The 27868-nt window shown below is 39.8% G+C and overlaps 1 protein-coding gene across 26 annotated transcripts in view; it reads left to right on the forward strand.

The window, feature by feature from the left end:
• Positions 1–27868, forward strand: part of PPP6R3 (protein phosphatase 6 regulatory subunit 3) — a 160987-nt gene that overhangs the window by 95916 nt on the left and 37203 nt on the right. For 23 of the 26 annotated variants that reach the window (XR_004177597.1, XM_017948183.3, XM_009185463.3 and 20 more), the window contains 7 exons: positions 2302–2415; positions 12585–12714; positions 15259–15411; positions 17667–17816; positions 19833–19897; positions 22909–23024; positions 24761–24846. Coding sequence is in view for 25 of the 26 variants with exons in the window: in XM_017948183.3 (XP_017803672.1) it covers positions 2302–2415; positions 12585–12714; positions 15259–15411; positions 17667–17816; positions 19833–19897; positions 22909–23024; positions 24761–24846 (814 nt within the window). In the remaining variant the exon portion in view is untranslated. The remainder of the gene's footprint in view (positions 1–2301; positions 2416–12584; positions 12715–15258; positions 15412–17666; positions 17817–19832; positions 19898–22908; positions 23025–24760; positions 24847–27868) is intronic. The other 3 variants (XM_009185470.2, XM_021925462.2, XM_009185473.2) reach the window with 1 other exon arrangement.

Genomic DNA, 27868 nt, shown 5'->3' on the forward strand with positions numbered 1-27868 from the left:
AAGAAGATACTAAAGAGTGGTAGTGGTACCAAGAAATCTCAGAAAGCGGACTGGAGTGTTAAATAAACAATGTTTGGCTTGGGAAGCAATCTGGGCCTAAATTGAATGCATTTTATTTAGTGACTCTGGAAATTTTTGAAGTTCAAAAATTTTTAAAAAACAGTTTTGTTAGAATAGACTCTGTCTGAATTCTTGATACTAATGACCTTAGAACAAGTTGGGTTTGATCCCATTCATTTGAGCCAATTGGTTTTTTATAAGTGAATTTTTCCTGTGCCATTCACATTAAAAAAAAAAAAAAAAATGAGCCATTGTCCCAAAGGCATGGATAAAGAACCTGGATGGCTTCATGCAGGAAACAGCTCATATCATAAGTTTTAGTGATGTCTATCCAGAAACTGCTTTTTTTTAAAACGTGAAAGTGAATATATTTTCTCACATGTAATTAAATACCTTTTTATTGAAAGAATGTGAAGGCATTCCTTTTATTTTGTTTGATAAGCTTCAGTCCTTCGGTTTACTATTTCTTCTGGGTTTGGTGATATTTGTGTGTTCAGGTAGAACTCAGAGTGTGGCGCAGCTATTGTGGTATTGTATTTTGACTGTCAAGTTTTTGCTGGTTATTATGTTTTTCTTGTCCATTAGTAGAATTCTTTCATGAATACAATAGACTTCCAATTTGATACAACAGTGAAATGGCTAGGGCCTCTGTTAGCTATTCCCTTCAGGCATCTGTATTGACAAAAGTGACAGTGCCCGCTGATGTGTAAGAGTGCTATGACTGAATGAAGAGAGTGTGGACTTCCACAATCGCATGCTGTCAGTACCCCTCCACCTGTGGTGAGGCTGCTGTTGAAGAAAAACATATTTATTGTTAAAGTTTGTTTTCCAGAGCTCGGTTCCATACCGAACAGTTAGTGTATAGGCTGCTGTGTGTGATGTGACTTTTATAGTACTGTTTTGGTGAGAGGTCTCACAAGCAATTTAATGCTGGTTTGGGAGTACTTGAAAAACCTCCTCCTGCAAGGGGACCCTCTCAAGTTAAGTTAGATACTAGTTTTGTTTCCCCAAAATAGAGATTCTCTCCTACTTGCTGCCCTATGTTGGCAAGAGGCGGTCAAGGAACTGGTGTACAGTACACTGAACACAACTATACCTTGGGATGATGTGTCAGGTGAGCAACCAAGGACAACCCAGCTGCCTGTCACACTGTAAGGGAGATTCGAGACTCCATTTCTTTTTCTTTTTTTGCAATGGAGTCTCGCTTTGTCACCCAGGCTAGAGTGCAGTGGTGTGATCTCGGCTCACCGCAAACTCTGCCTCCTGGGTTCAAGCGATTCTCCTGCCTCAGCCTCCTGAGTAGCTGGGATGACAGGCGTGCACCACCGCGCCCGGCTGATTTTTGTATTTTTAGTAGAAAAAGGGTTTCACCATGTTGGTCAGGGTGGTCTTGAACTCCTGACCTTGTGATCCGCCTGCCTCGGCCTCCCAAAGTGCTGGGATTACAGGCGTGCGCCACTGCACCTGGCCTCCATTTCTTAATTCACGTGAATTTTGAAAATTACTGAGAGGCTAAGAGACTAAGGTTTTCCTTGAGAATATAAATTCAATGAACTGGTTTATGTTAATTGTGATCTTATGATGTATATGAGAGAAGTGTAATGGAAAGAGCCTGCAGATAATGCTTTTTGGACATTTAATTTAGTCACATTTATTTTGTTGCTGCCATTTTATTTTGCTTTTTCAAATTTTATTTGTAGAGTAAAATGCAGCAACTGATGTTTTCTTTTTTCTGTTTCAGATCTTTGCTAATTACACATTTATGCCTTTGTGGGAAAACGTTCATGAACATTCATGGGTTCTAATAGCCTTTCTGAATGTTTTCCCTTCTTTAGTGAGGGTGAAAGTTTCTATGTCTTCTTGCCACCCCCAGCCCCAGTCATCATCATCATCATCATCATCATCATCATCAGAGTCTTGGTTTGAGTAGGAGGTGACTTTGTCTTGAAATTCTGTTGGCTCTCAACAAAATTGGCAAAGACAAGCATGGCCCAGGTTATTTTGCTGAGGGAAAGAGATAGGAGGGTGAGTGAGTGTGTTTGTGTGCGCGTGCATGTGTGTAAATTATAAATAGGATCAATTGCCTACTTTAATAAGTATATAGAAATAAAATAGTAAAACAAATATGCCCAAGTGTGATTGAACTCTTCAGTGACGCTTGTCTTGTGCCGTCGTCTTTTTTTCTGAAGTTGTTGGTGATAAGTGATACTGCAGTTAGTGATTATTGATTTGTTTCCCTAGGCAAGAAATTATAGAGCAGCTTCTATCAAATATTTTCCACAAGGAGAAAAATGAATCAGCCATAGTCAGTGCAATCCAGATATTGCTGACTTTACTTGAGACACGGCGACCAACGTAAGCTTTTCTTATGTCTTACAAAATGAACCATATTGTTTTGCTTTCAGATTTTTTTTAAGTTAAGAGTTAAATTCTTGGTGGATAAGCTGTCATAGAGTACCTTTGAATTGTAGTTGCTGATTCTCCTTCTACTATATGAACCATAGCCAAGTTTTATATGAATACCACATATAGGGATGCAGTTGAAAACTGTGGTTTGGTGACACTATTTATTGGCAGTATTTAGACTAGTCATTTTTTTTTTTTTTTTGTAGTAGTAGTTAGGAAAATGCTACTATAATAAATGCTATAATCAAAAATGTATGATGGCTCAGAAACAGAGAAGCTTATTTCTTGCTCATGATAATTGAAAATAGGTGTTCCTGGTCAGTGGGTAGCTCTCCTGGTCATTGAGAAAGTCTTTCTATCTTGTGATTCCTTTCATTCCTTTTTACAGATACTTAGGCCTTCAGGTGGTGGTTTCCTGGGTTTCACATTTGAGGGCACTGCAGTTAAGGCTGTCTTAAAATGCATGGGCAAGTGGCTTGAGCCTTTAAGGACGAATTTCTGCTATGTGTTTTATAATCAGAAATAAAGCCTGCTTTTCCCATGTGTGGCCTTCCGCCCCTAGACCAGCCATTTAATGTGTGTCGTGTTATTCTTTATAGTTTATGTCCAGTGCAGATTTACTTATTATCAGAGTTTTCTAACTGCTCTTAGAGCATGAGAATCATAAGTTTTCCAGGATTGTGTGATATAGAGATTGGGATTTGTATTTTTTACCCCAGTATTCATTCATTAAACAAGGGACAGAGTCCATCCTTAGCATATGAAACTTCAGCCATTCAAGGTTTCTGTATTTACTTTTGATGGTGTAATTTAGGTTTCTAGCAAAATAGTGAAGACAACCTTACCAACCAACCCCTGCTTCTCCAATTCCTGATCTCTGTTGCTGCTTTGCCTAATCTTTGGTCAATACTAATGGAAGGGCAGTGTGGTGGCACTGCTTCAAGTATGTTGTAGTTTGGGGGTTGTTTGCCTACCTGTGTCTTTCTAGGAAAATCAGTGCCCTCTTCCTACTCAGCTGATGCAGTGCCCTCTTCCTGCCCCCAGCCCGGTGCAAGCCCTCTTTCCCTGCCCCAGCTGGTCACGGCCCTCTTCCTGCCCCCAGGGGTACAGCGCCCTCTTCCCTGCCCCAGCTGGCGCCCGCTTCTGCCCCGGTGATTGCAGTGCCCGCTTCCTGCCCCAGCGGTACAGCGCCCTCTTCCTGCCCCAGAGGTACAGCGCCCTCTTCCTGCCCCAGCGGTACAGTGCCCTCTTCCTGCTCCAGCGGTACAGTGCCCTCTTCCTACCCCAGAGGTACAGCGCCCTCTTCCTACCCCAGCGGTACAGTGCCCTCTTCCTGCCCCAGGGGTACAGTACTCTGTTGCTACTCAGGCTACAGGGCCATCACATCATCTCTTAAAAGTGGTTTAAAAACACATTTGGTGGTCCTGTGAGGTTCATACTACTTGAGAAATAAATGAGGGAAAAACAGCATAAATTTTTGCGTGTGGAAGTGAAAAACACATAAATGTACAACTTAAAGAGCAAACAAAGTTAACAGTAATATAAGAAACAATAAAGGGAAATTTCTGACCAGAAGGAACTTATCCTAAAACCAGAAAAGGTTTACCAAATACCACGCAACGCAAGATTGAAGTTTTAAAATAGGACTCAGGGCCAGGCGTGGTGGCTCACACCTATAATCCGGGCATTTTGGGAGGCTAAGGCGGGCAGATCACTTAAGGCCAGGAGTTCGACACCAGCCTGGCCAATATGGTGAAACCCTGTCTCTATTAAAAATACAAAAATTAGCTGGGCGTGGTGGCGTGTGCCTGTAATTCCAGCTACTCGGGAGGCTGAGGCAGGAAAATCGCTTGAACCTGGAAAGCGGAGGTTGCAGTGAGCCGAGATCATGCTATTACACTCCAGCCTGGGCGACAGAGTGAGACTCTTGTCACATATAAAAGAAATAAAATAGGACTCAGATCTTAGCTTTATACTGATAAGATTTCTGAATTCCGAGGATAAAGAATAAATCTTACAAGTGTCTGTATAAGAAAAAATGGGCTACCTGTGAAGCCAGTCAGATTGCCAGATGTCTCCTTTATGAAGCTAAGTAAATACTGAACAACAGAGTGCAGGGTTCTGAGGCTGAAATATTTCTGTTGATATGTGAGGGCAAACACTCAGTGTTTCATCTGTGTACTGTTGATGAGATGAAATTACTTGAAGATAGACTTTATTAAAGCCAACCAGAAAAATAAGAATGAAGAACTAAGGGAACATATTGGTAAATTATGATCAAGAAATGGGTAGGGATGTGACAATATTATTATGAAGTTTAAATGTTAAGAATAAATAATCGAAATAAGTCAAATATTGAAAAATGGAAGGAGTTCCAGATTATTTTAACAAAACTCAAGAAATAAGGAGAAAAGTGTCAATTAGTACATATTGGAGTTCTTATACTGGGGCAGTTGAGGTACATTCTCATACACGGTATCTTCATCTCAGTAAAATTATAGTTCAGGTGTGGTTTTAAATAAATGTAGTAGAATAACAATAGGTCATGTAACTTCCAAAGCATCTTAAAGGTCAAAGAGTAAGGAAACTGACAGTCCCAGACACAAGGGACCCTGGCAGTCCAAGACACACACTTGCAAGCCCTTCTGGACAAGAAATACTAACGGCAGGGCAGAGACAAGAGAAAGCTTTCATTGTAGTTTAGGCCTGAGGAATGGAGGAGCAGCCCTTGGGAGAAATACACACTACACCTCCAGGATCCTTCTCTATTCTTGCCCCTACTGAACAAAACTCTTAAGCCACTGAGAACAGGTTAGCAATAAAAGCCCTCTGTCCCTGGTAGAAGTGGGAATACGTTCTGGATCCAGACCATTAGAGAATCCCCTACCACGAGGGTAAGGGCAGGATCACTGAGAAGGCCCCAACCCTAGACCCGGGTACACTTCAACTGCCTAAGACTGAGGTTGAACAAAGCAGAGCATTCCTGCATCCTTTCCTTCTCCACCAGACCTCTCGTGATCCAGTAACAACACTGCTGTGGAGGAAAGGCTAGCGTCGGGGAGGAGCCTCTTGTAAGTCACAGGAGCAAGTTTAAAGAGAGGACCTCAGCTGATGGGCAGAGCAGACAGTGAGAGACACCTGGCAAACTGGCCTTAGCCATAAACACCAAGTAACTTGAGACAGACTTGAAGTTCTTAGTGCACCTTGAGAAATCATAGTAACAACAAAGCCCAAACCTAGCTCTGCAGATGACTAGATTGATTCAAATCCCCACACTTAAGACCTAGAAAAGAGACATGTTCATTCTTATATAAATGCTATTTACATCAGTTTTTATGTAAGATGTCCGTCTATCAACCAAAAATTACAAGAAACAAGATAAAAACGCCAACAAACTGTCAAGGGAAAAAGCAATCAGTAGAACTAGATTCAAAAATGTTGGAACTGTCAGATAATTTTTTTTTTTTTTTTTTTTTTGGAGACGGAGTCTCGCTCTGTCGCCCAGGCTGGAGTGCAGTGGCCAGATCTCAGCTCACTGCAAGCTCCGCCTCCCGGGTTCACGCCATTCTCCTGCCTCAGCCTCCCAAGTAGCTGGGACTACAGGCGCCCGCCACCTCGCCCGGCTAGTTTTTTTTATATTTTTTAGTAGAGACGGGGTTTCACCGTGTTAGCCAGGATGGTCTCGATCTCCTGACCTCGTGATCCGCCTGTCTCGGCCTCCCAAAGTGCTGGGATTACAGGCTTGAGCCACCGCGCCCGGCCCAGATAATTTAAATGTAAATATGATTATGTTAAAGACTTGTGGGAAAAGTGGAAAATATATGAATAGATGAAGAATATTAGCAGAGAGATGTAAGAGCCTATGGAAATGCTAGAAGTGAAGAACAGCAGAAATGAAGAATGCCTTTGGGCTTAGTTGACATAGTTGAGAAGAGAATCATCATAGGACCTTAGAAAGTATCCATACTGAAGTATGAAGAGTTAAACAAAAAAGATACTTGTGAGCCGAGAAGTCCCAGCAATAATGACGTGCCTCCAGGAGCAAATGCAAGTGCCCAGAATCTTGGTTTCTATTACTGTTCTCCAATAAAAGGAACCAGAGCTCCTCAGAGAATTGGCTGGTTCTGTGACCAGGGCAAGAAACATGTAAGTCTGAAACAACTTACAGTACCAGAAAATAAGGAAATCCTCAAAATTTAAAAAAAAAAAAAAAAAAAAGAAAACCCCCAAATGATGGCAGCTGTCATTGGGACATTGGAGCCAACTAAATAGAGTTCACAATGGTCAAAGCCAGAATAAGTTGTGTAATAAACTCATTTTGTGTTAAAGCCGAAATTATAAAATACATATATAAATGGGTAAAAGGAGACAGATCTCCCATGTAGAAGAATTCCAAATAGGTTACGTAGGTACTTCATCTTCAAGGAGGTAGAATAGCACTCTCTACTCCTAAGTGTGGACTGTGCATAATTCCTTCTAAAGAGTACAGTATGGGAAAAAGAGAATTAAAAATGTAACTTCACAGTGGAAAACCCTGGCAAACACTACCTCAGCCAGATATTCAGTTAATTGCTAGAGCCAAGCTCATTGGTTCACGCCTGAAACTCCAGCAGTTTGGGTAACTGAGGTGAGAAGATCACTTAATCCTGGAAAAGCTGCAGTGAGCTGTGGTTACTACACTGCATGCAGCCTGGATGACAGAGGGAAACCCTGTCCCAGAAGAAAAGCCAGTAGCCAATGTTTTGTTGACAGCATATACTCTTGATATGATGTATTAAAGATCACACTTTACCCATGTAATCTTTCTCTCAAAAAACCATAACCATAAGAAAAACTCCAGAATGTTCCAGTCAAGGGACATTCTGCAAAATACCTGGCCATTACTCAAAACTGTGAAGGTAGGTAAAAACAAAGTCTGTTACAGCCAAGAAGAGGCTTAGGAGACTTGACAACTAATTATAAACTAAATATAATGGGTATCGTGGATGGGAATCTGAAACAGAGAAAAGACATTAGGTTAAAAACTAAGGATAGCTACATAAAGTATGTATTTCATGTATCGATACTGGTTCATTAATTGTGACATGTACAATACTAATGTGTTAATAGGGGAAAGAAACTGTGTGGCTTCTATGGGAACTCTGTACCATCTTTTTTGTGTATTTATAAAATTATTCTGTAGAAGTTGACAGAACATTTAGACAGAAAGTCATTAAGAATGCAGAAGACTTAACGCTGGCAATCAGCTTGACCTAATTGAGACTTGTAGAACACTCCCCTAGCAGCAGCAGAATGCACATTCTTTTCAGGTGTACATGAAGCTTACCAAGTGTCTTAGCTCAGGCTGCTGTAAAAAACTGCCATAGACTAGGTGGCTTTAAACATCATTTATTTCTTAAGTTCTGGAGACTGAGAAGTCCAACATCAAGGCACTGGCAGATCCAGTGTCTGGTGAAGGCTTCCCTCCTGGTTTTCAGACAGCTACTACCTTAATATGGCTTCACGTGGCAGAGAGATTGGAAGCAAACTCTGTTTCTTCTGATAAGGATACTTACTCCACTTAGAGGGCTCTACCCTCATGACCTAATTACCTCCTGAGGGCCCCATTTCCTAATGTCATCTTATTGGGAGTTAGAATTTCAACATAGGAATTTGCTGATAACGAGACCAGTTTCTCATAATAAAACAAATTTAATAAATTTAAAATAATAATCATGTAACATTTGTATTTAGACTATACTTTGTTTAAAGTAGAAATCAATAAAAAAGTTTTCTGAAATAGCCTCAAATACTTGAAAATTAACACACTGCTAAATAATCCAAGTGTCATAGAGGAAATGACAAAGAAAATGAGAGAAAGTATTTTGAGCTAATTGATAATGGAAATAGGACTTGTCAGAATTTGTGGAATGCAGTTAAAGCAGTAGAAGGAAATTTATAACATTAAGTGGTTATGTTAGAAAAGAAGAAAGAATGTGTATCAATGATCTAAGCTCCTGCCTTACAAATTAAAGGTAAAAGGCAGGGCAAACCCAAGGCAAGCAGAAGGAAAGAAATAATAAAATTCAGAGCAGAAGTCAGTGGACTTGAGATGAGAAAAATAATACAGAAAATCAGTGAAACCGAAAGCTGGTTCTTTGAAAAGATCAATAAAATTGATAAACTTCCATCCAGATTAGGAAAAGAATAGAAAAGAGACAAATTACAAATAATAGGAATGACTGTGTCCTTTGAACTTTAACACTGTTTCCTGTGGACTTTAGATGAATAATAAGAGAATACTACAAACAATGCATTAAACAGATTCAGCAGTTTATATGCGATGGAAATAATTGCCAAAGATGACTGAAGAAGAAGCAGGTAGCCTGAGCAGCCCCATATCAGTTGAAGAAATTGAACTTACATTTAAAACCTTCAACGAAGAAAACTCCTGGCCTAGATGAGCTCCATTAGTGAAGTCTACCAAAGATGAAAGAACTCTGTCAGAATATAGAAGAGGGAACTCTTTCCAACTCATTTTATGTAGCCAGCATCACTTTGAAACTAGACTAAGCTACACAAAATCATGGGAACAAAAACTAGATTTGTTCCTCTGTATCTGCTAAGGATTGGTTCTAGTACTCCCATGCATACCAAAATCTGCGGTTGCTCAAGTCTCATAAATGGCATAGTATTTGCATATAACCTACACATATCCTCCCGTATACTTTAAATCATCTCTGGATTACTTATGTGTAATACAATGTAAATGATATATGTTATGCTCTTTTATTATTTTAAATAGTATTATTTTTTGTTTGGCATTTTTTTTTCACCTTTTTTTAGAGATGCAGTCTCACTATGTTGCCCAGACTGGCCTTGAACTTCTGGCCTCTAGTGATCCTCCCGCCTCAGCCTCTTAAGTCGCTGGGACTAGGTGAACCACCTCGCCCAGCTTTCTTTGAATATTTTTCATTTACAGTTGATTGAGTCAGTGGATGTAGTACCTGTGAATACAGAGGGCCGACTGCAAGTAGCAAGATGCCACAAGAGCTGAAATGTAAAATTCCTCAAGAAAATATCAGTGAATCAAGTCTAACAGTATATTGTAAGGATAATACATATCATGACAAAGTGTGGTTTGTCTTGGGAATGCAAGGCTCATTCATCCTTCAAAAATCTTCACATCAACAGACAACAGATCTGATCACATCAGATCAATGAAGAAAAACCATATCATTTTGTTAAATTCCTTTATGATAAAACATCTCAGCAAATTAGTAATAGAAGGGAACTTGGATGAAAACTGATAAAGCCCTCTTTCATTTTATTTATATTTTTTGAGATAAGATCTGCCATTCAGACTGGAGTGCAGTGGCACAATTGTAGCTTACTACTGACTTGATCTCCTGGGCCTAACTGATCCTCCCACTTTAGCCTCCTGAAGTAGCTAGGACTATAGGCACAAGCTATCATGTCCAGCCAAATTTTTTTAATGTTTTGTGGCGATGGAGTCTATATTGCCCAGGCTGGTGTTGAACTCCTGGCCCTAGGTGGTTCTCCCATCTTGGCCTCCTAAAATGTTAGAATTACAGCCTTGAGTCACAGTGCCTGGCCAAGCCCTCTTTTAAAAATCCCATAACTAACATAGTTATTAATAGTTAAAGACCGAAGTGATTTTCTCTGAAACTGGGGAACATAACAAGCATATTCACCATCACTACTCTTATTCAAGCCATGCTGGTGGTCCAGGCAAGAATAGTAAGGCAGGAAAGAAAGAAAAGACATTCAGAGTGGAAGGGGCGGTGTCAGACTGCTTCTGTTCACAGATGTCAGGATTGTCTTTGTAGAATATCCTAAAGAACATTAAAGAAAAAAAAAACATACTCCTAGAACTAACAAATACATTTAGCAAGATTGCAAGTATGAAGTCAACACTCAAAAATTAATTGCATTTCTATGTACTAAGAATGAACAATTGGAATTTGAAATTTTTTCAAAGTATTATTTTTTATAGCATAGAGAAAAGGAAATACTAAGATACAAACCTAACAAAATATGTGCAAGGTTTAATGCCCCAAAACTATAGAATATTGATGAAATCAAAGATGACTTACATAAATGGAGAGAAATACTCTGTTCATGGATTAGAACACTCAATATTGTTAAGATGTCACTTCTCCCCAAAGGGACCTGTAGATTCAATGTGATTCCAAACAAATTATAAGCAGGATTTTTTAGAAATCAACAAGTGAATTCTAAAACTTGCACGAGAATCAAAGTAAGTACAGTAGCCAAAACAATTTTGCAAGAGAAAACAAAATTAGAGGAGTCACACTCTGATTTTGAGACTGAATACAAAGTGACAGTAATCAGGACGGTGTAGTGAAAGAATAGATGTACAGATCACTGGGACAGAGCTGAGTCCAGAGGTAGACCCACCCCTGTGATCAGGAGGTTTTGGACAGAGGCATGGGGGCATTTTAGTGGAGAAAGGACAGTGTTTTTAGTAAATGGTCCTGAACAGTTAGGTATTTTATGCAAAAAGTTGGACATTGATATATATTTTGCAGATTATGCAAAAATTAACTCAAAATGGATGATGGAACTAGACATAAAACTCGTAGTTCTAGAAGAAAATAGAAGAAAATCTTTGTCTCAGAGTTATGTAGAGATTGTTCAGATATATTGCCAAAACCCAATTCATAAAACAGAAATTGACAACTCAGACTACACTAAAATTTTAAAATTGTGCTCTGAGACTCTGTTAAGAAAATTAAAAGACAGGCCACAGACTGCCAGAAAATATTGATAATGTGTGAGAAGAGACTTATATCCAGGTATATGAAGAATACCTAGGCTGCATATGTTGGCTCATGCCGAGCACTTTGGGAGGCTGAGGCTGATGCGGGAGGATCACTTGAGAAGGCCCCATCTCTACCAAAACAAAACAAAACAAAAAGCCAGGCATGGTGGCATGTGCCTGTACACCTACTTAGGAGGCTGAGGAAGGAGGATCACTTGAGCCCAGGAAACAACAACAAAACAGAAATCTAGCCTCTCACAGTTCTGAGTCCTAGAAGTCTAAGATCAAGGTGTTAATGGTGCTGAATTCCTTTCAGAGATGCTTAGGCATTCCTCTTCTAGCTTCTAGTAGTTCTTGGCATTCCATGGCTTGTGATCTCTCTGCATCCTCTTTACATTGCTTTCCCCTCTGTGTCTGTCTTGCCTCTTCTCTCTTCCAAGATAGTTATGATGGCATTTAAGGCCCACCTGGATAATCTAGGATATTCTTTCATCTCAAGATCTTTAATTAATTTCATCTTCAAAGATCTTTTTTCCAAACGAGGTGATATTTGCAGGCCGTGCGTATTAGGATGTGAACATATGTTTTGGGTAGGAGAGCATCATTCAGCCCACTACTTAGCTAAAGCAGACAAACAGAATAGACAGTACTCAGTGCAGTATGCAGGGCAGCTGGAAGTCACACACATTACTGTTGGGAATGCAAAGTGGGAATACAGCCACTTCGTAGAAATACTTGTCAGTTCTTAGAAAGTTAAACATTTTTAATGTCACCCAGCATTCTTATCCTTGAGTATTTACCCAACTCTCATTCCACCTATAATTGTTTTCCTGTAAGAAGTAGGTTATAGTGAGCATAGATGAGCTTTGTGTAGAATAATTTAAACCTTTTAAATAGGAAATAATGTTGATTATCTAAGAAAAACTGTATGGAACAAGTATGGGCCTGTTCATTAATAACAAACCAAACTGGCAGGCAATGTGGGGTGCCCTATAATCCAGAGATTGGATTCCTTTTGCTCTAAATTTCCTGGTCAGTTAGAGACTTGTTATTCTATAAAAGTTATGAGGACTTACAACGTTTAGAATGGGAAGAAATCACATGTAATTTCTTACCTGATACTGTAGCTGTTTGGGTTGCAGGTTATAGAGGCTGAGGTTTTATTAACCCTCTTCTGCCTCATTATGCTTTCTTCCTAGCCTTTCTTCCCACAGCCAGAAATGTTGATATAGCCATTATTATATAATCACTAAGTAAAGACATACATGGTTGATAACCTTGAATGATTTGTTCTGAAATTATAATAACTAAAATTACCTTGCTTTGTTTCAAGATTCGAAGGCCATATAGAAATCTGCCCACCAGGCATGAGCCATTCAGCTTGTTCAGTAAACAAGAGTGTTCTAGAAGCCATCAGAGGAAGACTTGGATCTTTTCATGAACTCCTGCTGGAGCCACCCAAGGTAGGGGAGCTATCTTAAGCATGGCTGCCCAGCCAGTAATTTGGTTGACACAGTCATTCGAATGTATATGGGCCTTAGGAGTGGCAGAACTGGCTGCGGTCTGCATGTACCAAATGTGTGAAAAGGTAACACCGTCAGTGATTTTTACTGCTTTTGAGTGGAGAATGGAGAATTAAACAAAATATTCATCTGCTTAGGAAGTTTACCTTTTCATTCTTCTGTGAATTTTTGGGTACTTACATGCCAATAAAGAAAAAAGAATTTTCTTCTTGTAGCATAACATATTATTTTTGAATGTTTCAGGAAAAGCTAATCTTTCAGAAACTGATCTTTGAAATTGTGTTTTCTTATTCAGAGTTGGAGCCGTATATGTCTGATGTACAGTCGACCTTATTTAAGAAAGAGTAGGTTGAAGTTAGTGTACAATTTGGAGAGAATATGACTTGAAGGTTTTTCAGTACAGAGCCTCCCATGTGCTAATTTTAAAATGACTGTTTCCTCAGCAAAGACCCACAAGAGTTTTGTCAGCAGTCTATAAACGGTGTTCTTTCGCCCCTTGGATTGGTACAGATTTAGATAAGGGGAAGAATCACTTGCGTTTGGAGTCTAGGGTGGAAGATTCAGTTCCGTGCGATTTCTGTTCCCAGCAACAGTTCTTAAGTTTCCTTTTTTTTCTGCCCTATGTCATTGAATCTGGTGTCCCATATAGTGTGTATCTCTGTGGTTATCTACTGTACGAGTTACTGAGAATTCAGAATACTAGTTTCTCACTTCTAAATTAGATGTTTTCTGTTTATTTAACTATTTGGAGTTGTGGGAGTACAGAATAACTTACATAACCAAGGGAGTCTAGTTCAGCTTCAGATCATCTTTTCAGATACCCGATGCCATTGGTTAGCAGGTCGTGGTTCCATCGCTGCGCTCAAGAGTTTGCGTTGTTCTGCTGGTTCCATTCCAGCCACATCTTCTTATCTGCATTCAGCCTGTGTTGAATGTGGACCATAGTGTTGGTGCTCGCCCTTAGGGAAAGTGCCTCTGTTGGTGTTTGACAGTGATCATCCTTCATGCCAGTCCTGGGAAGAAAAACAGTAAGGAAAGAAAAAGAAAAGATTTAGAAGAGGATAGAACATCACAAATGGAAGACAGAGGTGGGAGAAGGATCTGACAGGGAAGAAGGTGTGTGAGGAAGGGCCCAACCTGTGTCTTAGGTTGTCTTCTTTCTGGGTGGACAAACAGGTGGCATCTGGTTCTTGGCCCCGATTCAAAAGTATTAGGCAGGGTCTTGTTTGGGCTTCTCTGTTACTCCGAGGACTGAGTGAGTTCTCTTTGCACCTGGTTTTACTATGTGATGTGTCTGTAAGTAGATCCATGAAGTTTTTTACAAAGCCTGCCAATTAGAGCTGTTTTCCATAGAGAGCAGAACCGTGGGCCTTACAGCTCTGTCAGTCCTCGGGAGGGTGGGAGCCAGAGGGAGCGAGGCTGTTGATGTGGATGGGGAAGGGCAGAAAGGGCAGCCTGACCTAGGGTGTGCCACCCTTGCCTCTCAGACTTCTAAAGTTAGGAAATGTTCTGCTTCTGTCTTTTGTGATTTCGGACTATAGAAACTCCTGTTGATGGACAAGAACAGGTTTAGAATGATCACATTTCAGGTTTGTGATCCAGAGGCAACGTCTGAATTTGCATTTTTATCACAGATTTGGCTCAGACTGAGGATTGTATTCCAAAACCACTTGTAGCAACTACCACCACCACCACCACCACCACTACCACTACTACTACTTTTTTCTTCTTCCTCTTTTTTCTTCTTCCTTTCTTCCTCTTCCTCCTTCCTCCTTCCCTTTCTTCCTCCTCCTCCTCCTCCTCCTCCTCCTCCTTTCTTCCATCTTCCTTTTTTTTTTTTTTTTTTTTGAGACAGTGTCTCACTCTGTTGCTCAGGTTAGAGTGCAATGGCACAGTCACAGCTCACTGCAGCCTCAACTTCCCCAGGCCCAGGTGATTCTCCCACCTCATCTTCCTGAGTAGCTGGTACTACAGGTGTGCATCACCATGTCTGGCTAATTTTTGTATTTTTTGTAGAGACAGGGTCTCACCATGTTGCTCAGGCTGGTCTCAAACTCCTGGGTTCAAGTGATCCACCTGCCTTGGCCTCCCAGAGTGCTGGGATTATAGGAATGAGCTACTGTGCCCAGCCATAACTTCTTTTAGTTTAGATTTCTGGTCAGATTTTGAAATATTGTGCTTTTTCCTAGGGTATTCTGCAGCCTTCTGCTTTCTTCTCATGACAGCTTGGAATGTTGACGCAGGGAGATACTTGATTTCTTATAAAATTTATGGTCCAGGGAAATTACTTGTTTTTTTTTCCTTTTTCCTGCTTGGTTATTTCATTGTATCTGAAAGATATCAAGAGCAACTTTAGATTTTGTTTCAGGTGTAAAATTAAGGCCATGTTGTTTGCAGGATTTAAACTAGCGTCATGTCTTAGCAAATACACCATTTGCTTTGTTCATTTAACTGAATTTAATTGGAAAGCTTTTTCTTCTTCAGAAAAGTGTGATGAAGACCACATGGGGTGTGCTGGATCCTCCTGTGGGGAATACCCGGTTGAATGTCATTAGATTGATATCCAGCCTGCTTCAAACCAATACCAGCAGTATAAATGGGGACCTTATGGAGCTGAATAGCATTGGAGTCATATTGGTGAGATTTTCCCTGCTCACAGACATTTTAATTTGCCATTGATATTTCATGGAAATTTAACCAAGTTACAACCTTACAGATTTACAATATGTCAGTGACTTTTCTTGGTCTGAGCATAAATGGTGTTTTATGTAGTTTTTGCCTTGAGTTTATCATAAATTTTGAATGCTTATAATTGTTCACTAGGCATCTACTGTTGCTTTGTATAAAGAATTGTAACACAGGATTTTGAAGATGATTAAGAGACATCAGCCTTTCCCTTGTGCTCCGTCTCGTGGACGATGACTGCTGGGTGCAGCATTGTTTTCTGTTCGTATTTAGTGAGGGGACAAACCTTTATCTTCTTGCCACTGGGAGGTATCTGTATAATGTACCTGATGCCATATGGTCTTAATTTATTTGAGTCTGGATTGACTCTTCCTTGAGACAGTTATTAGCGTGCTTATTGATGGAAGGAGAAGGGAAAGCCCAGGGGTGATTTAGATCTCCCTGACCCCTGAATTCCCCAGTTTCAGAGTTTGTGCTTAGAATCCACAGGCCCAGCTCTGGAGCCCATGCTTCTCTCTGTGCTGCCACCCACAGCACAGAAAGCATGAGGGTTAACCCTTTAGCAGGTTTCACAAGACATCTGGTCACATCATATATTTGGGGGAGATTTGGGGGTGTTTCAAAGGAGATGTTTGTTCACTTTATGACGGGCATTGTAATGTTCATCTTCTGTACTCTATTCATGTGATCCTGGGTGATCTCCAGGACACCCAGGTGAACATTACAGTGAGAGGGAGGATATGTTTTTCAGATCATGCCCAGAGAGAGGATACGTTCCATCGGCTAGTGAGTGGTGAAGCCAAGATTTGAATTCACCCAATTTCAAACCCATATGTGCTTTATCAGCCACATCATTATGATCACTGAGATATTTTTGTTAGATTTCAGCTTTGGGTTAAATCAGTATAGAGCATAGAAAACAGGAGCAATTTGGAAAAAGAGATGAAGATTTAAAGAATCACCATTTTTTTGATAGCTAGCATGGTCATTGCCCTCTGGGGACGTAGTTTTTGTCTTACCTTCTAGTGTATAAAACTCTGGGAATATAACTTTGCGAAGTCATTAATCACTAGTCTTTAATTTTACTAATAAAAGTGTACAGTTATTGTTAATTTATTCTGTTAATCTTAAGGACTCCTTTTGATGAGACTTAATTTGGTGAGACTACTGGAGGAGTCATTCATTACTTTTTCATTCTGAGATTAGATTACCAGATCCAACCATTTCCTAAATACATACTTGATGCATTTTGTGCTTTTAGAAATTCTTTACCTTTTGAATTGCTATTACCTTTTCAAGTAATTTGAAAACCCTTGTACTTCCAGGAAATTCACGTTGCTGCCTCTCGTACCATTTGTTTTTGCTGATAGTTCTAGTTTTTGTATGCCAGAGTTGAGTCATGAGCACCTCAAGATTGTGGACCATATTTTTGTGTACCTCAGTCTGCCATATTGCATCTCGTACAATACCCTGCACAAAAGCCATCAGTAAATATTTGTTGCATCAAAATGAAATTCTTATAAATTTTCTTGAAAATTATAGAAAATTTACCACACTTAGTATTTGTGTTAGTTGCTTTGAAAACAAAAATGATACTCCCTTTCTCTTGGAGAAACGTTCTCTTGTCTTTGTATGTTTGTCGTTGGTTTTTTACTAGATTCCATGCCAGTTTTGGCATGTCACATAAGCAGATAGCATGCCATTTAGGCTCTAAAGCAGTATTTCACATCCCCATGTAGTCCCTGTTATTTATGAGGGATACCTTCCAAGCCCCCGTTTGGATGCCCAAAACCACAGATATCTAACCCTACATATATACTATGTTTTTCCTATACATACCTGTGACAAAGTTTAATTTATAAATTAAGCACAGGAAGAGATTAATAATAACTAATAATAAAGTAGAGCAATTATAATACTATACTGTAATGAATGTTATGTGAGTGTCATCTCTTGCATTAGCCTGTCTTACTGTATTATACTCATCTATTTTCAGATCATGGTCGACTATGGGTAACTGAAACCACAGAAAATGAAACTCTGGTTATGCGAGTACTAATGATGTGAACTCGTGTTCCTTTTAATTGGTCCTTTTGGACTGAGAGCACATCATTTTTACTTTATTAAATCACTCTTCTATAAATGTATTAAAGTATTGGCTTAAACATTGAGGTAACCAAATAAAACATGGTTTTTCTTTCTTGTAGAACATGTTCTTCAAATATACATGGAATAACTTTTTGCATACACAAGTGGAAATTTGTATTGCACTGATTCTTGCAAGTCCATTTGAAAACACAGAAAATGCCACAATTACTGATCAAGACTCCACTGGTGATAATTTGTTATTAAAACATGTAAGTTTATTTGGTCTCATTTTTCTCCCACTCTCTCCTGGTTAGAGCAGTTTTCCACTTGACTGTGGTATGAATTGAGGTTTAAGGGCTTGAGGTTAGATTTCAGAGTCTAAATATTTAACTATCATGTTTGTTTCATGTTTAACCAATCGTGATATAAATCAACTACTGGACAAATAACTATTAAATGAACTGTCTTGTGAGAAAAAAGCTAAGTGGCCTCTTTATTTGATAAAATTAATAGGTTTGAAGATATATAAATATTTTGATGATTTGAAGAATCATAGATATTTAAATACTATAGAAAACATTCGCACTATTATTTGGCAGACCAGAGTATACTTTCTTTGCTGAATACGTTGACTGAAAGTCAGGAGAATTGAGTTCTTTGTGATGTTGAGAGTCTCTTCCTGGGGTCTCTTTTTCTCTTCTGTCAAATATGAGATAATTTTACTAAGTCAGTCTTCAGATTTTTTCTTGCTTGTTAGTTCTATGGTACTTTAAAAATTTCTAGCCCACGCTTGGTTTACTCGCAAACCTAAAATGTAGAAAAGGCTAGCTTGGAACAGTGAAGTTGATGGGAAAGACAAATGACACCTGAGAAGAATTAGCACTGCACATTCCATTATTGCAGCCCGCAGCAGTTGTCTCTGACTTGCAGAATTTGGGCAAAATCCACCTGTGTTTAATATTAATGCAGTCATGTTAGTTCATCTGGAAGTAAGACTTGCTCACATTTTAAAAGTACTAGTATTACTTTGGATTCTAAGTTAAATTTTTGCCAAGGCATAGTTTTCTTTATTCCGTTTTAATTTAGTTCAGGTTTTATATTTCTGGTCTGAATTTTCACAGCTAATAAAACCTGGCTTTGCTTCAGGTTAACTGCACTACCTGTAATACTGAGTTTCCTGTAGATGTTCTGTGGAGGGTGTGGATCCTGATTTGAATCCCTGTGGTGTTCTGAGAGTCTGCAGTAGATTATCACATTGCATTTGGTTTAGCAACATTTAGCTTGCTAGATTATGCATACTACTATTCTCTTTAACCTAGAGTTCTGAGGGCTAATATCCAGAACCTATAAAGAACTCAATCAAATTTACAAGAAAAAAAACAAACAACCCCATCCAAAAGTGGGCAAAGGATATGAAGAGACACTTCTCAAAAGAAGACATTCATACAGCCAACAGACACATGAAAAAATGCTCATCATCACTCGCCATCAGAGAAATGCATATCAAAACCACAATGAGATACCATCTCACACCAGTTAGAATGGCAATCATTAAAAAATCAGGAAACAACAGGTGCTGGAGAGGATGTGGAGAAATAGAAGATGTGGAGAAACACTTCTACACTGTTGGTGGGACTGTAAACTAGTTCAACCATTGTGGAAAACAGTGTGGTGATTCCTCAGTGATCTAGAACTAGAAATACCATTTGACCCAGCCATCCCATTACTGGGGATATACCCAAAGGATTATAAGTCATGCTGCTATAAAGACACATGCACACGTATGTTTATTGTGGCACTATTCACAATAGCAAAGACTTGGAATCAACCCAAATGTCCATCAGTGACAGACTGGATTAAGAAAATGTGGCACATACTCACCACGGAATACTATGCAGCCATAAAAAAGGATGAGTTTGTGTCCTTTGTAGGGACATGGATGCAGCTGGAAACCATCATTCTCAGCAAACTATCGCAAGAACAGAAAATCAAATACCACATGTTCTCACTCATAGGTGGGAATTGAACAATGAGATTGGACACAGGAAGGGGAACATCACACACTGGGTCCTATTGTTGGGGGGGGGTGGGAAGGGATAGCATTAGGAGGAGATATACCTAATGTAAATGATGATTTAATGGGTGCAGCACACCAACATGGCACATGTATACATATGTAACAAACCTGCATGTTGTGCACTTGTACCCTAGAACTTAAAGTATAATTAAAAAAAAAAAAGTTTCGATGCTTTGAAGTGTTAACTGGAATATTCTTTTTTATTCAGCTTTTCCAAAAATGTCAATTAATAGAACGAATACTTGAAGCCTGGGAAATGAATGAGAAGAAACAGTAAGTAAATTGTTTTTTGAAAGGAATTCAGTTTGGTAATACGAAGAAAATAATACCTTCTTGCCCTAGTCAGAAAAAAAATGGAAATAATTACATGATACTGGCCATTTTACAATTTGAACTTTTCCCCAGCTTATTTCATTGTAACAGTTATTTTTATAATATTAATAATTTCTTGTTAGGTCCTCTCGTTTTGGGGGCAAAACCAGTGAGTTTGGAGTGTTCCCCATCTCTGTGCTGCCTTTGAAACTTCCTGGTCCTTTTTGAATGGCTATTGTTCTAAGAGTTAGAAGGTTTAAGTGAAGTCCTTGATGATTCAACTTAGTGTATTTGTCCTGGTCACCTTATACTCAGAACAGATGGTACTACATACGTATTTTCATTGTAGAGAAGAGTTGCTTAGTACAGGGACCTAGAGGAAAAAATTGCTGAGTATTTTCTTTTTAGAAAATGTTTGTTAGCTGATTGGCAAGATTATATGAAGTGTTAGTTGATACATGTAAGTAGCTTTGTTACACAAAACTTTTTCTTACAGTTGTTGTCTGTAACAGCGTTCCTCTTTAGTGCTCTGGGAGCCTGTATGTCCTCCCGTAGATTCTGAAGCATGGCGGCATAAGGGCCTGTTTGGGAAACACTCTCAAGGCATGCTTCTGTGTTTGTTTTTAAGACAGGTTTATTGAGATATGATTCTTACATGGTAAAGCTCATTGTGGGTGTGCATTCCTAGGAATTCTGACTGATGCCTGAAGTCACCACCACCACCACCACCACTACCACAATCAAGACATTTCTGTCACCCCCAAAATTTCTCTCATGGTCCTTTGTAGTTGATCATTTCCTAGCATTCTTGTTTGTGTCTCTGTGTCTCCAGGAAAGCTAGATGACTCTTGGGAGTCAGTCTTACTTTGTGAGGTGTGATTTTTTTTTTAATTGTTTAATAAGCACTGCTGGGGTTTTGATTTGGCTTCGTGTGGGAAATTGGCATTTTGTTTGTTTGTGGCAAGGGGCTAGTACTGGTAGACCTTAGTTACATTCTTCCAAATGGAGCTCTTTGAAGGTGCTGTTTGTGGCCTAGTCGACATCTCTGGTTATATGTCTGACTCCGTCTTGGCTTCTGTGTGCCCTTCCCAACCTCCAGTTTTCTTGCTGGCTCCTCATCTGGCCAGGGCTGAGATATCCTTTATGCCCTGCTCTCCTGGTGAGCCCCGTTTTCTGGAGGCCTGGTGAATACCATTCCCTCCATGTGGAGGGATCCTGAAAGAACTTTCCTTGTCTCCTTGCACAGCAGCCTGAAGCAATTTGAAGCCGTGGACCACCTTGGAGGTGGGCCTTTGTTTTTTTTTCACTTGTGTACTTGAGGGAGTGCAGGAGAGTGACTAAGTTGCCTCTAGGTAACACCTGGCTCTCTGGATCTTACTGAAGAACTAAAAGAGACTCTGAGCAACTTAGTGCAGATTGACCCTGGCCAGGCACGGTGGTAGACGCCTGTAATCCCACTGCTTTGGGAGGCTAAGATGGGAGGATTCGTTGAAGCCAGGAGTTAGTGACCAGTCTGGACAACATAGGGAGATCCTGGCTCTACAAAAAATTAGCCGGGTGTGGTGGTACTTGCCTGTAGTCCCAGCTACTCAAGAGGCTGAAGTGAGAGAATTGCTTGAGCCCAGGAGTTTGAAGCTGCCATGAGCTGTGATTACACCACTGCACTGCAACCTGGATGACAAGCAAGGTCTTGTCTCTAAATAAATAATCAACCCTGTACTTTCTTACCCTTAGGCACCCCTAAGCCCTCTAAGATTTTCTGGCAGATACTTTATTTTCCAAGCAAGCCTTCAAGCATAGGATGGTTTTTTTTTCTTACTGCTCCTGAAAGGCTTTTCTCTCTCTAAGCAAAAACCTCTGCAGTGTTTGTTCCCTGCTCTCTGCAGCCCAAAATCTTTTATTTCATAGCGCTTAAAGTCTTGGCACTTTGTAAATATGCAGATAACTCAGATTGATATGAATTTATTTATTTTATATATATATATGTGTGTGTGTGTGTGTGTATGTATATATATATAGAGAGAGAGAGAGAGAGAGAGACACGGAGTCTCGCTTTGTCACCTAGGCTGGAGTGCAGTAGCACAGTCCTGGCTCACTGCAACCTCTGCCTCCTGGGTTCTTGCAGTTCTCCTGCCTCAGCCTCCTGAGTAGCTGGGATATCAGGTGTGCACCACCATGCCTGGCTAATTTTTGTATTTTTAGTAGAGATGGGATTTCGCCATGTTGCCCAGGATGGTCTTGAACTCCTGACCTCAAGTGATCCACCCACCTCGGCCTCCCAAAGTGTTGGGATTACAGGCGTGAACCACTGTGCCTGGCCTGATACGAATTTATTTAAGTGTAAAGATTGATCGTGGTTGGGAAGATGAGACCCTAAATTGGAAAAGGACAAGGACTAAGTTTATTTGCATATGTTCAAAATGGTGTATGGTCAAGTACCAGTTGACTGTCTCCTATCTTGGCTAAGTCCTCAAATCAGCTAATATCTTGAGACATGTCATTGGTAGATAATTATTTCTATTCATTGACGTAATAAAAATTTGCTATCTTTTAAGAAAATGAACTAGCAGAATTCTCACTTCAGTTCCTTATAATCTGATTAAGGTTTGAAAATGTTTCATAAAAAAGATATAAAATAACAGTAACATTAGGCATCAGTGAATGTTTATTTGATCTTTTAAAAGATAATGTGTTATTGACAGTGAGTGATGATTTTTGAGATTTGAATAAATTGTGGCCTCTTGACTGAGGCTGCCATATAATCTTTGACAATTTCAGACCCCTCCCCGACCATGCTGCCTGGTCATATTCTGGCACCTTCCATTCCTTTTTCTTTTCTTTTCTGTCCATTGTCATCTTCTTCAGTGCCTTCAGTGTTTAAAATGATTGCTTAAAAGTCTGCAGCACTTACTGAGTGTTTCATCACTTCATCCTATCAGGAATCTGAGTATTTATCCTTTACCTCTTATCAGGGCTGAGGGAGGAAGAAGGCATGGTTACATGGGACACCTGACGAGGATAGCTAACTGTATCGTGCATAGCACTGATAAGGGCCCCAACAGTGCATTAGTGCAGCAGCTTATCAAAGGTAAGTTACTGGTGAAATTTGAATTGCGTTTTGGTTGGGTTGCAGAAAGGATTTAAGGGTGAAGTAGAAATGCATGTAGCATTTTTGATAGTGATTTGTGGAACTTCTTTATATTTGGCAAATTATCTATTTGAATGAGGTTCTTGAGAATGTATTTGAACAGTGTCAGTTTTTGGCTCTATTGCTGTTCACGTAGTTACAGATCATTCCTTAAGCATTCGCAGGCTTGGCTGGATTCAGCATACAAGAGTCACCTGTTGTCATTCTTAAGAGCGAATTAAGAATGATTCATTCTTTTGAGTATTGTGAGTGTGAAGTACTCATATGCTAGCAGTTGAGCCACTTCAGCTATAATTTTGCCTTTTATTTTCTGAAGGCCTCTATATAATAGCCTCTGAATTAAGTTTCTTTAACTGGAATATTAGGGCATTTATCAGCATTTCTTGCTATCACTGAAATGAGCGGTATTGGCTTCCAAAGGACTCTTTCTGTATAGCATTTCAGTTTAATCAGCCCCAGCTTATTTGGAAGAGACTGTATGGATGCTTTTTACACTGGCCCCAAGCCATGAGTCTTCTTCTAAAATGAGAGCATGAGGAGCTCTGTGTACTCTGGGTTTTTGTACCCAACAGGATTACTAATCCTGAGACCTATTCTGAATGTGAACAGTCTTTAACATCCATGGTACAGAAGAGTTAAAATCATTTCCCAGTCCTTCCGTTTTTTTCTTAAGAATGTTTGTTTGTTCAAGAGGCTATTCCCTGTTGAATGTGCACTAAAAGCACAGTTGTCACCCAGGGATGGAAAAAGTGCTGTGTGCCCACTTGTAATTTTACTTCTTGAGAGAGGTATAAGAGGTATAAAACTCTTCCTTGGGCCATTTGACTACACAGTTTACCTTTATGTCCTAACTAAGAAGAAATGGCCAGGTGATATCATTAAGTTTTTAGATCAGTCTTTCCTTTATGGAAGCTGCTTGCCAGGTGGTACGTGTGTACACTTGTGTGAGTGTACACATATGCATGGCTGTTTTAAATCAGAATTATCAGATGACAACTTTAGTTAGGCGTCTAAAATTACATCACGGTTTGACTTTCTCAGGAGAGCAGTTGTTTATCCTTTTCTTTAACATTTCTCTAGAAGGTAGAATTTCACTATTTACATGTGTATCCATGTTGGCCCATGACACAAAATATTTAGGAAACATGATCTTAGAGCAATTTGAGAAGCCATACTAGGTTCTGTGGAACATTCATTGGCCAGGTGCCAATGAGAGCATTTCAATAAAGTGCGCAGGAGCTGTCATTTGCAGCATTTTCTAAACTTCACCGTGGAAAAAGATCCCCTCACCCCTACACCTTCTCAAACACCTACCACCTTTCTCAGAAAAGCTTGTTAGAAACACACTTTCCAGGTAAAGTTTCTACCAGAACATTGTTAGAAACTTGTTAAGTTCACAGAGCTACCTTAGGGCTCTTGGCCTAATCAAGCCTATACCATTGGGTACGGGGATTCTGGTTCCTGAAAGTCTGTGGGATTTGGGCCTATGGAAGGTGTAATAATTCCATTTCTCTAAGAGCACTGGGCTGGCTGTCACCCAGTTTCTCAGCTGATAGGGCCTGCTCACCATTGATGAACCAGGTGAGTAGGCCCACTTTTATATTACCTGTTTACTTTATTTGTCTGTGTGGAGGTCATTGTGGTGCTAATACTGTTCTGGTTTTCTCTCTCTGAAGATCTTCCCGACGAAGTCAGGGAACGATGGGAGACATTCTGCACAAGCTCCTTAGGAGAAACTAACAAGAGGAACACGGTAGATCTAGTAGGTTTTACAAGGTTACATTTTTATTTTTTCAGTGCTCTTAGCCTTTGCCCATTTATTCAGAAAGATGTAAAAGATCTTCCATTTGCCTTAGTAACTGTGAGCCAAAGATAAGTTCTTATCTCTTTACCAGGAAGAGAGGTCAGTAGTCACAATATTCTTGCCCATTTGTCTAGTCCACTCCTAATTACCTGCCTGGGATGACAGAAGGATATTGAGAAGCCACTGATTTCTGCTCCACATCCTACTTGTGTCCATTTCCCTCCATGCCCTGCTGCCTAAGCACCTCAATAGAACAACCCTCTTGCCTTCCTTTCATTCTGCTGGGTTTGTGGCCATATGCCGCTGATAACCCTAGGTGCTTAGGAACCGAAAGATTTCATTTGGATATTTTTCTGATATTATTGAGTTGAGTATACCCTCGTTTTGGATCATTCCTCAGTGGGGGAGTATTTTGTAGATGACTTTGAAACCCCAGCTTTAAAATTTTTTACCAGAATCGGTACTTTGAGCTAGGGAATAATGGCATTGATAATTTTTTTAAAAATTATATTGGACTTTGGAATGTATTTTTTGGTTTTTTAACAGATTAAGTTTTAAGGTAAGTATTGCTTTGTTTCTGCTTTTAAAGATGGGGAAAGCATTTCCTTTTACAAGTACATGCCAGCTGATAGTCAAGGAGGGGTGGTCTTGGCTTAGACAGAAGCAGCACGTGACTCGACATTGAAGTGTTTGTGTTTGGCATTTAATTCTATATTTCAAATTTAGCAGTGACAGTCTTGAATTTCTAGTACGCAGTTACACCTTGACTGTTAGGAATTCAATGATCTGGCAGCCTGAAACAAGAGGGAAGCAGGTTCTGAAAGCCAGAGAGCAGCCACTTGGTCCTCCTGTGTCACTCCCTGGAGGGCTGTGCCTCCTACTTTGTGGATTACCTAAAAATATGGCCATCTTTTTCCAGACTCTCGACAGAGCCACACTTTTTAAGCTGGGTATAATGATAGAATTAGGAAGTATTAAGAGTTGGAAGAATTATGAAGTTGAGATAACTATTAAAAGGCCATTTAATTAAAATAGACATAAGGCCTAATAGCCCGAGTGTCTCTGTGTAGTACAGCCCAGCAGAGAAAATGACATTAGTATTGACAGCCCTGGGTCATCAAGGAAGGGTTGAGTCATTTTTAATGAATATTTTACCCATTGTAGATAGATACTTGGAATATTCGCTTAACTTGAGTGTTCTGGATAATCAGCGGTTTTTTTTGTAGAGTGAAATTGTCCTCTCCCATGTTGTTAAACCACTTAATTTTAGAGGTTCCCATGTTGATTCCTTTGCAGTCAATATAGTCTTTTTTAAGGGGATTTTTGTCTTGTTTCTTACTTATAAAGGAATATTTAGTAATATTCTGATTTTGTTTGGGAAACTTTTTAAAAAATTATCCTTTGATTGGCTTAAAAGGTAGAAGTCAAAAATGTCCAATTAAGCTTGTTACCAGACTTTTAAATAATCGTTTTTATCTTAGGTAGCTCAAGCGTATTTCTCTTTTTTTTTTTTTTTTTTTTTTTTTTTGACGGAGTCTCGCTCTGCCGCCCAGGCTGGAGTACAGTGGCCGGATCTCAGCTCACTGCAAGCTCCGCCTCCCAGGTTCATGCCATTCTCCTGCCTCAGCCTCCCGAGTAGCTGGGACTACAGGCGCCCGCCACCTCGCCCGGCTAGTTTTTTGTATTTTTTAGTAGAGACGGGGTTTCACCGTGTCAGCCAGGATGGTCTCGATCTCCTGACCTCGTGATCCGCCCGTCTCGGCCTCCCAAAGTGCTGGGATTACAGGCTTGAGCCACCGCGCCCGGCCTGCTAAGCGTATTTCTCTTGTGAGCAGTTCTGTAATAAAGAAGGACTTCATTACAATTCAGATAATGCTCACTTACTGTACAGTATGCTGTCAGCAGATCTGCTCTGGGATTGTGTGTGAATGTTATTACATATATCCCCATGGAGGGTGTGGTCATCCAGCAACAAATAAAACGTTCAGCCCCTGGTAGACTGTGTTGGAAAAAATTATTTTGGGCTCCATCCATCTGTCACTCAGGTTGTGTCTCAGTTCTTCTTTGCTTGCTCTACTTCTCTGCCATCATACTCGGACTACATAATCTAAAGTCAAACAGAATGATAAGTTGGCTTATATAGCAAAAGTGGTTAGATTTATAGAGCCCTTTAACATTGCCTATATCCCCTGATGAGTTAGCCCCACTCCGTAATTTTGCTGTCTGTTGAGACTTCAGGTGAATCTCAAGACTTCTTCAATTCTTTGTTCCCGAGCCCTTTCTTAAATACCACTTGCATTTAGTCTGAAGTCCTTCTAATAGGGAGCTTTGCTTTGTAGTATTGTGAGGGCTACAGCGATTCCAAGTGTTTAATATGCTTATAGAGTAGGTCTAGGCACCAAGGAGATTTTAACCATATCCTCCAGGCCGTTCATTTTCCTGTCCAGAATGTTTTCGAGCTGTATCTCAGTGGGGTTGGGTACCATGTTTCAGGAAAAATATGCAATTGTAAATATTATTATGAACACAACTTGGTAAATACAGTGGGCCTTACCCTTGCAAAAGTGACATAGAAAAAGAGTGCCCATGTTTGAAATGTCGTAGTTACACTTGCCTTCTTAACACACTCATCACTGGAATTGGTAGTTAAGTAATAGCTTACTTATTCCCTGCTCCCTTTCCCAAATAGATAAGATTAGATACACTGCCTTGACTTAGTTGATTTTGGAATAGCTTGGCTACCTCTCTGGAAGTCATTTCAGGTATATTCATAGAAGTGGAATCAGCCCAGTTCAGCACCACATGCTTAAGTTAGTACATTGTTAACCTGACCTGTTATTTTTCTGTTTACAGCAAGGATACATTCATTTATACACCAAACACCTGTCCTGTGGGCTGTGTGCCTGAGGACTTGCTCACTTCTTTTGGATAAGCTGTGCCCAGCTCCAGGCTCCTTTCACTTCTGTAACATTTTAGTTAA

The sequence above is a fragment of the Papio anubis genome, chromosome 12 (genome assembly GCF_008728515.1).
Source record: "Papio anubis isolate 15944 chromosome 12, Panubis1.0, whole genome shotgun sequence".
NCBI classification, from domain to species: Eukaryota; Metazoa; Chordata; class Mammalia; order Primates; family Cercopithecidae; genus Papio; species Papio anubis.